Source organism: Gymnogyps californianus, chromosome 10 (genome assembly GCF_018139145.2).
Source record: "Gymnogyps californianus isolate 813 chromosome 10, ASM1813914v2, whole genome shotgun sequence".
Classification (NCBI taxonomy): domain Eukaryota; kingdom Metazoa; phylum Chordata; class Aves; order Accipitriformes; family Cathartidae; genus Gymnogyps; species Gymnogyps californianus.
Genome location: NC_059480.1, coordinates 29,567,185 through 29,579,004, shown reverse-complemented (window position 1 = coordinate 29,579,004; position 11,820 = coordinate 29,567,185). Strand labels below are relative to the sequence as shown.

The 11,820-nt window shown below is 47.1% G+C and overlaps 1 protein-coding gene across 2 annotated transcripts; it reads right to left on the bottom strand.

Moving 5' to 3' along the window:
* Nucleotides 1-690: 690 nt before the first annotated feature.
* On the bottom strand, nt 691-10,130 carry CLRN1 (clarin 1). 2 transcript variants are annotated; one of them, XM_050902837.1, is made up of 3 exons: nt 9,878-10,130; nt 2,047-2,226; nt 691-983 (listed from the first exon to the last, which is right to left on the bottom strand). In XM_050902837.1, exons 1-3 carry the CDS (start codon nt 10,128-10,130, stop codon nt 691-693), a joined length of 726 nt encoding a protein of 241 aa, XP_050758794.1. The 2 variants fall into 2 exon arrangements, with proteins under 2 accessions (XP_050758794.1, XP_050758795.1); XM_050902838.1 differs by having other exon boundaries at nt 691-956.
* Between the last annotated feature and the right edge of the window lie 1,690 nt (nt 10,131-11,820).

Sequence of the window (11,820 nt, the reverse complement as noted above, 5' to 3'; positions counted from 1 at the left end):
AGGGCTTTTGGGACGTCAGGGTCAAAGAGTTACAGTTCGGTTAGTTAAAACTAAAAAACCCAAAAGAGAGCTTTACGGACAGAAATGACGACGTTGCCGTGCATGTGATGCTAGGTTAAAGCGTTAGTGGTGAGTTCAGGTGTTTGGGTTTTGTCCTGCAAGCGCTTGCTATAGCATTGTGTCCCTTCTGAGCGTTGTGCTTTTGAGACGGAGCCTGATGTGTGTTACGAGCAAAGCCCGTACCTTCTCTTTTCTCTTGTTCGATGTCTGTAGATTTGCTGGGCATCCTTGCTGCGTCCTCTGCTTCACAAGGGCTAAAGGGCAAAACTGCTGCTGGTGACAGAGTGTGCCTCTATTGCAACCCATTTATTTTACTTTCCAGATCCAGTTCAATGCTACTGATATTCCTAGTTTTCTCCGCACCAGCTACTTTTCAAATAACTTACTGGAAAAAAAAGGCAAATGTCTTCATAAGGTCTTACCCCAGGAAAGAGAGGGTATTTTGGTCTAGACGTTACCAAATAGCACGTCTTCTTTTGTTTACTGCATGTGCTGTATTGACGTTTACTTGAAACCTTCACTCTTTTAAACTTCTTTAGAGCTAACCATTTACAAGTTAGTACATCTGGTGGGTGTTGAACGTAGTAGTGATGAACCTCTTTGCTTAAAATGTTCTTGAATTATGTAATTCTAATACATCAGGTCAACCGCTCCAGTGATTGTCCCTGAATCTTTTGATTTTGAAAAGGGAAATTCAAATCCAGCAAATCGTATTAGCAAGGCGTTCAGGAAGTGCACCAGGGAGCAAACCAGGATGATCCAGAATGAATTTGCAAACTGCTCACTGTGAGTCTTGAATGTAAAACTTCCCTCTTTGAAATTCACAATTTTCTCTGAAAGGTGGTGGATTTTCACTTCTGAAGAGAAGAGAATCATGATGAGGCAACCACAGGAACCTGAAATGGAGGGGAGATGCTCGTCATCTCGGCAATCCCTGCAGCAAGGCCACGTGATGTACATCACAACCAAATGCCATGTTGATAGTGTTATTAGGGCTGCTGTAATTTAGCTTTAACAGGAATTATTTTTAGAATCCAAGCCAATGGCTATTGAAAGTGGTAAGCTTTTTTTAATTGTATTTGGCTTAGGACCAGCAATATTTAGCATGGCTGCTTTAGTGCCCTGATCCAGCAAAGTATCTGTGCTCTTTCTCAGCTTTAAGCTGCTCATTGTCCCATTGAACATAACTGAACTGTCTGCATGTTTAAAGATAAATATGTACTTAAGTCCTTTATTAAATTATGATTGTAATGTGTAATACCTCGTAAAGTAATGGTAAATCTTCTTGTCAGCCAAGCCAGCAACACAGAGAATGGGTTTTACCTTCTCTAAGTGGCAGAGGGACAGGGATGGTCCGTTATCCCTCTTGACAGTGTTTTTTCAGAGACCACTTTTACAGCGAGCTGCTGTCAGTCTCTCCCTCTCTGCTTCTCAGTTCCTTCCTTCCGTGAGAAATTTTTGCTGGTGTAAGTGGTGATCTTGCTTACGTGGCTGGAAACCTCCCATCGTGGTGCATATGCGAGCAGTTGCATCACTGACTTTTTTTCATTGTTTTTTCTTCCCCCTCCTTCCCCCCTCTGGTGTGATTCCCGGTTCTGACCGTGTGCTGTGCGCCCGTGATGTGGCCCCAGCACCGGGTCCCTGGGGCTCGTGGGCACCGTCCCCTTTTTCTGCCAGCTTACGCCGAAGGGCCGGAGGTGCCGGGGCTGCCCGCCACGGCTTCCTGCGGCCGCTCACCCGTACCCATCCCACCGCCCGCCCGCCCTCGCGGAGGATTTCGGCATTTTATCTCTTAACTCCAATTTGGAAAAAACACGTTTTGATCCAGCGAAATCATCCGCTTTTCTGCCTAGCTTTACTTTGCCAGTTTAGAGTCAATGCAGCCACGGTCCTTAATACGGTCTCCTACGCTGGTAAATCCGTCATCGCAAGTAGCAAACGCGGGCAGGCGTTAGCCTGGTCGGGCAAGGGTGGGGTGGCACTTACACGCGATGAAGCTCCAGAGGTACAACCCGACGGGGCCGTGCAGAGTTTCGTAAGGGCTGCCAAAAGCATTGAACATGAAGAAACCTGCTCCCACCAGAGCAAAGACGATCAGTACTGTACAGAAGAGAATGACACTAACATGGATACTGGCAGGGATAATTTTGAGCAAATCTGGAAAGACTGAAAACAAAACAAACAAAACATTATTATACACATCAGGCAAAGTTGTTTCAGAAGTCAGGCCAGGGATTTCGTGCTGGTTTGTGATAATTGTTTTAAATCTTGCTCTTCCAAATGCAGCCAAAGATGAAAATGAAGTTATTAACTAGAAACAGGTTTTCATGGATATTTGGAGGCAGAAGCATTCTGTGACACTCGGAAGTGTAGACTGGCCAGGAGAGAAAGACCAGCTCCAGGGAAAGCCTCTCCTCCCCTTCCCGAGGGTATTTCCCTACGTGCGTTATTCCCCCTGCCCCGGCCATACCCCGTGCGGGATGCGGAACGGCACCTCCGCTGTCCCGGCACCCTGCCCACGGCCGTCCCCGCCTGGCTCTCCAGGGTGCGACTCCCAGCACCTCCAGCTCTTTAAACACTGGGGACCTGATCCGGAGCAGCATCCTCAGCGGCCGCTCCCTCACCTGGGTGTGTTGGCAGGCAGAACAAACTCCTCTCCACCTGTAGGCACTACTCCGGGCAGTGCGAGGTTTCTGGGGTTATTTGTTCCTCAGAAACCAGATCGTGCAGATGCAAGGTGGAGGGTAACGTGCCTACCATCTGCCAAGGTGGTATTTGGTCCTTGAGGTGAACAGCATATTCTTAGGAAAAAAATCGGAAGCTGTATTTGAGGAAGCAGGTCCGCCTTGCACCAGTCTGCAGGATGGCGTGAAGGGCTGCTCACAGCACCCGTGTTACAGGTCTGATCTCACATCCCTCAGCTGGAGGCTTGGCCATCTACTCCTCTTTTGGAGGCAGGGACAGTACATCCAGAAACAGACTGTCTGCACTTGTGCTCGTGAGGTCCCACTGAGGGACATGAGATTGGAAATGAAATTGTACCTGCTTGGCTGATTCACTGAACGGAGGGCAATTGATATTTATTTGCTTGCCTGGATCTTTATCAGCTTGTGGGCTTGGATACAATTAACGTGTGTGTCACTCTTGCACCTGACCCTGCCTGGAGTGCTCAGCAATTCATACCAAACACATTTCTCGGACCGCATTGTTCTGGTCAGTAGAGTCTTGTACTTATCTTATTTTCCAAAATACAGGTGCAGGGAGGGTCAGGAGAGGATGAGAAGTTCCCGACCCTGTGTCAGTATCCATACCATGTATGTTGTGTGTCTTGTGGTACCCAGGACAGGGTGGGGTAGCTCCCCTTCCCAAGGGATGCTTCTTCTGGCTCCCCCTCCCGGGGTGGGTGCGTGGGCAGGGAGGAGGCCGGGCAGCCCCTCTGGGCGTGGGGGTCCCTCGGGGGTCCCTCTCTTCACACCGGCCTCTTGGTCCAGAGCACATCACGGGCAGTGCGTGACGGACAAAGTCCTTGGGAGTATTCAAGTCCTGGCTGTACGGCCAAGCGAGGAGGTCACTGGGCAGGTGACACGGAAGGCGCGCTCAGCGCCGGTGGGTGCTCGTTCGGTTTGCAGGGGCGTGTGCGACCGTTTATTTAGGTCTGATATGTCTAAAGTGCACAAACGTTAGGGTTTGGCCGCTTCCTCTGCTAGGGGAGCCAGAACCCTGCTGCTGGCTGGGATGCTGATTTGCATTCTATTTCAGAGCAGTGATTCCACCACTTTGATTAATACAAGTATACAGTGCTGTTTGGGTAAGTTTATACCCAAAGGATTTTGGCTAAAAATATGTGGGGTTTTTTTCTGAAAACCTTAAGCAATAAATCTATAAGCTAAAAGGTCCACATTTTATTATGAAGAAGCAGGAAATCATTAGTGAAGCCGCGGTGCTGACGTGCTGGCAGGTTAAACGCGTGGTGCACTGCGCGTTGCTGGGAGACATTCAAGGCTCTGGGAACGTATGATATCTGGGGAAGAGAACGTGTGAAGTTGTTTATAGTACAGAGACTCCCTGTGAAAATCCACCAACGGTTATTGCCAAAGAGACGTGTAGACACCTAAAAGGATCGGAGGTTTCTTACCTCCTATCCTTTGGCATTTTTCTATTTTTAGGAAATAGAAAAAATTGGTGTTTTGATAAAAATCCTTAAAAATAGGAGAGATATATTTCTGTACATACATTGATCTCTTAAATTATTTTTAAAATGAAATATGATACTAAAGAGGGAGAAATTCATAAAGGTTACATCAGAGTTATTTGCAACAAACTCTCCAAATGAAATTTTGAAAGAATAAGCAAATTTTATATGATCAAAATTTTCTCCCCTGTATTTCCCCAAGTAAAACACTTGTGGAACGTTTTGTGTCTGGAAGCCCAAGGCCAAAAAGGGAAGACGGTAAATCAAAGAGAGGAAATGGAGAAATCTTACAATAAAGAAGTGGGGTACCAAGCTAAAATAAGACAGAACAAATAAAATGAGCGTGCAGCTGCGAAGGCTGGCGCTCGCTGTGCCCTGCCAGCTCTCCTCCTGCCGGCGGGTGAAATGCCGGTGGTCTGCAGCGGAGCGTTGCTCCGTGGAGTTGAGAGTAAAAGAAGGGTGTTGCTTGGTGGGTGCGAGTACTGCGTGTGTTACTGTTGCGGTTAATGCAACGCTTTCACCACATGCTATATAATTTTAAGTTTCCAAAAGCTGGAAACTTTTGCATCAGCTGCCTCTGCCACTATATTGCTCACCCCAGTCGCTGCCCCACGAGAGCCCACGGAGCAGGTCGGGACTGCAGGAGCGGGCAGCGGCAGCCAAACGGCGAGTGCGGTTTTGCACTTAGAGTGAACGCCTGCTGCCTGGCGCAGCTCTGCCGGACGGCCCGCGGGCTGTGCTCGCTTCCAGCCGTGTCACCGCCCCTGTGGCTACGCACGCAAAAGTTCAGGCATGCTTTATTTTAAATATTTTTATGCAGCTTTTTAGCTACTATTTCGAATTGTGATCCTGCTTAGCTAGGGCACAAGGGGATAGTCAATCAGACTCGGTAGAGAGAATAATTTTTAATCATTCATGTTTGTTTGGCAACAACGGGTATTTTAGAAGGAATCATCAAATACACTTAACAGCTCCTGATCCACAGGGGCACGATTAAAGCGGGGGTAATAACGCCTCTGCGCTGCCTCACTGCAGCTGTAACGTGCAGAGAGTAAAAAAGCCTCACATAAATTACTCTACCTTATAAAATGTTTACCAGCAAACAGTTCTGCAGCTTGCCATGCAGTAAACACAGAGAAGCAGGTAATGTGTTGTCAAGTCAATTTATCCCCCTGACTAAATGAAAGGGAAATTAATGAAGCAAATGTTTGCAAACTATTCTTGAAGCTGTGTTAAATGAATACCACCCTTTTGCATTGTTGATGGCTGGCTGGGAGCAGAGAGGGGCACCCGGGGACCACGGGGGACCACGGCCCGGGGACCCTCGCCAGGCACAGGGGCGCGAGGGGGCACGCGGAGCCCTGCGCCCACCGTCGGCGATGCCGCACGAGCGCTCACACCTTCCTTGGGGAACGCAGGAGCTGCCTGCTCCTGGGGACGGCACCGGCCCAGGGCTCTGCTCTGCCGGACCCCCTTCCCTGGGGCATCCCCACCGGCCCGGCTCCTGCGCGCAGGGAGCTCGTGGCTGCCAGGTCCAGGCCAGGAACACAACTGCTCACTGTCTTTGCACGCGCAAGTGCCGCACACAGCAAAACTACCTGTTTGCTAAATTTACCTATTTACCTAAAGGCAGAATTTGCCTGCATAAAAGGTTACTTCTGCCGATGGCTACTTATCGTCCAGTTTGTCCACTGGTGCTTAAATTCCTTGTATCATCCTAGTAAAACACAAAGCATGTTTTAGAAACTAGACCTTGTGTTTATTGGACTTGATATTGCATATTTCATGTACTTACAAGCATAAGAAGCGGTTGTACTGTTAGTGTGGTATAAGGTACAATTTTACTGTTGTACCATTCAGGCCAGCCCACGAGAAGGCTGAAGAGTCCCTCCCTGTGCAGAATTTCTACAGGGAATAGCATTAGTTCTTGCAACGCTACCTGATGTTTTGGGAGAACATCCAAAACTGGGTGTTTAATAATACCATTTTGTATTGTTTATTTTAAGAAAACACGTTACTGCATTGTATTGAATCTTTCCCTTGGCACCTGCATTTATAGTTGTTTATGTCATTAAAATTTTATATGTGACATATCAGGAAAAATTAATTCCAGCAGCTATGTTGTCTTGAAAGAAAAACATTCCTTCATTGTAATGAATGAAATTGTGTGTTAGGTATGCATGCCAGTGACCTTTAGAAAATGAACTGCTGACCCAGAAACTGATGAGAATCAGCAAGAGCAAATGAAGCAGAAGGCTTTCCCCAGCGGAACTGGGTTTGCTGGCAGAGCAAATTCATTTTACAATTAAGAGAGATATAGTGGTCAGAGGGGAGCATTTAACGGGAACAAACATAGAACTAAATCATTTAGCCTATTTTCTGTGCCTTTTCTTCTCAGACATGCTAAAGTGCACTTCAGCGCATTAAACTATGGATGCGTATATTGTATAAGGTTATCCTGCTTTCCGGGACGCTCCCAGTGAGTTTCCGAGAGCACTGACTCGGATGGGATGGGTCTGCTGCAGCCCCAGAGAACGTGAACCAGCCTCCTTCATTAAGTGGTCTCTGAAGTGAACGCTTCTAGTGGAGGCATGTTTTGCTAAGCCACCCCATCATTGTTTCTAAATATAAATCCTATTAAAGTAAGTGTTGCGTTTGCTTTTTAATCTAAATAAAAGATGACCTGAGAACAATTTGGGAGGAGGACAGCAATGCTTCCACCCTTAGCTGTCAGTGAAAGCTCACAGAGGCAAAGCCTACCCTGCGGAGTGCCATGATCGGTACAACTGGGCTTGTGAAATTATTTAGGCTGTAACTGGGCTATATTTCAGGGACACACAGTGCCAGAGATCACCTCGTAGCATTACCTTTCCAGAGTGCTATATAAAGGATGCCAGTGCAGGCACATAAGACTGACAAGACGGGCTTGTAATATTGTGAGTAAGACCTAGTGAAATATTTCACTATTAATGCTTGGCTTGTACAGAAGGAGAATAAAAGGTAAAAGAACGCTCTAATAAGCAAGCGTGGGTTCAGTTTTAGGTTGCTCAAGGCTCTCGAGTTGTGTTTCTGACCCCAGTGCTTCAGCCCTGCTAGCTCTGCTGCTGCAGGTGATGATCTGCTGGGACTGGTGCCCGATGGGCTGGGACACTGGGATACTGGAAACAAGGCTGCCCTCCCTAGGGAAGGATGCTGCTCCGTCACGGGCATGTCAGCAGCTTCACTTCTGACTTGAGGAGTCTCGGGCATAAGATTAAATCCAGCCTTGTTTTCAGATCCTGGGAACAGGCATTAAAGCTCATGCTTCAAACCTCATTTCCTCTGTCTGAAAATGAGAACAGTGATATTTACTGATGTTGAGTGAATTACTTTTTCAATCTTTTCTTCTTTATGCAATTCCTGAAAGCCTTGGGGTTCTTTGAATATGTACATTAGGCACTCATATTAAAGAAATTAATTTTAATATTGTCCTGTGCAGTAGGATTCTGCAGCTCCGTATGAACACTCAGGTTTTGTGGGTTTTTCTACCATTCCAAAGTGGGTTGCTTAGCTGTGACTAATTAAAAACTTCACATTGTATTGTTTCTGTTCTTTGGTTACATTTGTGTTTATGTGCTCCGTTGAAATTATACGTATGAATGCAAGTTTGGTAAACATTTGGATAGGAAAGCTTGGTTACATGAGATTTCTGTGAGCGTGGATAGAAAGTGTATGGCCATAGTGAGAGCAAACTCTGTAACCCTGGAGTACTTTTGGTTGAAAATGCTCTGCAGTACTTGCACAGATCTGGAGCCTACCTGTATGTAGCATTGTGAGATATTTAAAAATACGTGATGGTTGATATTATTAAATCATCACAAGCAAGCTGCGCGTTTGTATTCTCTCTTGTACCTGTAATATTAATTCACACCGCCCACAAAACTAAAATTCTTTTGAAGCTATTGCTACAATCACACTAGCAGTATATTTTAATATTTCAGCCATAACACGACAAAATGGGAGCCTGAATGCAAGGCACATCAATGAGATGGTTTAAAAGTATCTAAGTAACAAATAAGTGGAAAGAAAATGATTAGAAAGAGAGGGCAATGGGCTGTCTCGACTGCAGCTTCTCTGGCATGGGGGCGGCCTGTCGTCGCGGGGTTTAGTCCTGCCTCGTGCACTGAGCCGACAGGGACTAGAGAGGGATGCCCCGCTTCTTGGCACACACCAAGGTTGCTCTGGGCGACCTTTCCATAACTTCACTTGCACCAAATTGGCCACTGATTCATTCCGCTGCTGCTCCCTGCCTGGGGAGCTCCCGCCGGGGCCGGTGCGAGCCCCGGGGCTGCTCAGCGGGGCTCCGTCCCGCGGCCGGGAGCTGCGGGAATTGGGGTGCGCACCCGGCCGGAGCCCGCGCCAGGCTGCCGGCGGGGAACGGCTCCGGCCTCGGGCTGCAGCTGCGTCTTGTCCTCCTTTTACAGCAGTTCAGCTGTGCCTCACAGCTCTGTCGCTGTAATGAACCCGGACAAATGTCCGTCACGGGGCTGCCGATCGCTGGCGGCTCTGTCGGCTGTGGTTCGTATCCACTTCACCTACAGCAGACTAATTCCTTGGGATTTGGTAGACCCCTCTGAAAATTCACCCCAGCCTATAACCGGCAGGGTGGAATATCTGCACGCTGTGATGGCAGACAAAGCGATCGGGAGGAGAACTTCGGCTGTATAAATAGACCAGTGATGGAATTTAATTAGAGATGGCAAATCTTAATATTATATTAAATTAATTTGGTCTACTGCTTTGGAAAAATATGATATAGTAAATAATTTCTGACACCTAATCTGGTAACCTTACCTTGCCTTAAATGACTCATGTAAGCAATTTACCAGTGCCGTTTTAGCAGAATGCTTCTAAACTGTGCTTTGTAATAACTTCAGGTGGCGTATTGTACATATAACAAATGGCTGTTTGTTATTATCTGTTTAATGTGCCGCTATATACAAACTGTGTGTTCACTTGATCATTTTATTGATCTTCTTATCCTTGAAGATAAATAGGTTATGAATATTACATGTAAAGCAAAACCATTGCTAACAGTCTTTGATAAAATTCTGGATGTCAGCTACCGAGTTCGACTCGCAGATCAACCGACCGAACGTCAGCTAGCATCAACCAGCCGTTCTTCCAATTAATGCAGCAGGTTGCTAACTTTTTGGCTGCTTTGTTTCTCAACAGCAGCCAAACGTATCTACGCCCCTGCTCTTTCATGAGATTTCTGCTAGTTTAGTTCATTCTTTCATGATGGCACAGACGTAACGTTGACACACACACAGAGGAAGATGACAGAGATTAATTGAAAAACAAAAATATTCTTTTTTTAAAGTAATAGTATAAGTCTTTTGAAATGTAGATATCTGTGTAACTGAAATACAGATTGTTTAAAATGTTAGTGTGGCTTTACTAGTATCAGAAAATGAGTTATTTGAACCTGAAGATCAGAACACCGTAATGGCAGCATTTGCTTTAGAATATTTCATGCTTGTTAGGCTCTGTGTATGAGCAAGGGGACACTGGGGCAGCTATCTCCCGGCTCCCCTCGCCGTCAGCAGCGTGGCGTTAAATAATTCAAATGCCATTGTTACTCACATGAAAACTGGACAGGTCTCCCCCCGAGCCCACACTGTCTCACGCGCTCGCCATAGAAAAGCCCATACTGGATTTCGCCGATAAACTTCTCCAGCTCCTGGCCGGTGGCGTTGACGAGCAGGGCTCCCGTCTTGCAGAGTGTCGTCCCCTTAACCCACAGCTGCGTGCCGATGGCTGCCGCGGCCCCCAGCGCACACGCGAAGCTCAGCACCCCGGCTATGCAAAAGATAATCTTCTTCTGCTGGGCTGGCATGGTGGCGTGCGAAGTCCTCGGAGGGACGCAGCTCTCAGCAAGGCAGCGACAAGGTCGTCATCAGCACGGCAAATAGCCGAGCTCCCAGACAGAGCCCCGGGCGCCCAGCCAGCCCCGCTCGCGCCGGGAGCCCTCTCCTTAGAGAGCTTCAGCGGCAAACCTCCATGAGGCACACGTTTCCTGAAAGATGCTGTAAAGGTTTTTCTTCCCCGTCCCCTTCTGCATAGCTCCCGCTCGCACTCTAAGCTGGAAAACAGAGCTGTTTGTAGAGTGTTCCAGTGCCTCCTCTGTGTCACTTGATAACAAGGGTTTAAGGTGACAGAAGGAGCCTCTCTGTAACGTGATGAGTGCTCTGCTCTTCCCAGCCCCCTGTCTGACTGGGCGAGCGGGGGATTTCAGAGACAGGCTTGGCTGCCGCATCTGATTATCTGGTCTCCAAAAAGGAAGTTTTCAGAGGGTTTTATTTTTCCAGGTTTTCCTCTAAAGCTAGCGATGCTGAGCTGCTCTGTTATTTTTTTTTTTTTTGGGGGGGGGGCGTGCGTTTTTTCTTGCTGTTGTTCCTAATGCAATGGCACAGGTAACGCGCAGTACCCCTGCTAAGCCAGGAGGCCCCCCCTGCAGCATTTGGTTGCATTTGGGCACTTGTTTTTCCTTGTCAAGGCATTCCCTGCGAAGGGCAGCGTGCCTGTTAGATATTGTATTGTTTTGGCTGCAGTGTGTAGGATGCTCAGACAAACATTTCAGTTCAGGTTTCAAATATACACAAATACATTTTCTCTTCTTTACAGGAGACCCAGTCTGCCCCAAGGCTCGGCGGCATGCCGGCTCCCTGTGGCTGGTGCAGGAGAGGCACCGCTCGGCTCCCGCTGCTGCCAGGGACCTGCCTTGCTCTTCACGCCAGCCAAAGTCACGGGCACGAAATAACCCATCCCCTGGAGCGTGGCTAACTCGGGGCCTCAGCTAGGACCAGAAGCACGGCCGTCTGCATCGAGCTACTGACTGCCAGGGACTTCAGCAAACGCAGGGTTTGGGTTTTTTTTCCTAACCAGATCAACTTAGAAAGTGGTTTGTTAACTGGATGCATATCCATTGCAGGCGTACTCTTCAGGTGGTTTAAGAGTATCGTATCAGTTAGGCTTAAAGACTGAGTCTGGTTTAACGACATAGGTTTTAAGACAACCCTGGAATTAAAATGAAGCAAGGCTGTGTACAGACAAATGATTTTTATTTTTTTGAAGCTAAAACGCTTAAGTAAAGCTGTGGTTCGTGCTGTGATCATCATATGTAACCAAAAGATGGCACACTGCTGTATCACTGGGGTCCGTTACCACTGAGCTTGCATTGCACACAGTGCTGAACACATACAGGTGGGGGAAAATGCTTATTTTCAGAGATGGTTTTGAATACTTTACTTGAGCAGAATGCATTTATTGTTCCCTGAGGAGGGACTGTAATATCTTAGTATGATTATCGCCAGCACAATAGCAGCCAAAGGAACAGACTTGAACATATGCATATAAAAGTGACTATGTCCTAGGAAGAATTTGATGGGGAAAAAAAATCTAATTGCATTTATCTGTTTTGGTGACTACTTTTTTCAAGAGTCAGCTTTCTGATAGTCTTTTCGTATGGAGCAATAGTTTATGCCATGGAAAATTACGTAGTTTTCTGAATGAGCCAAGATGTTTCA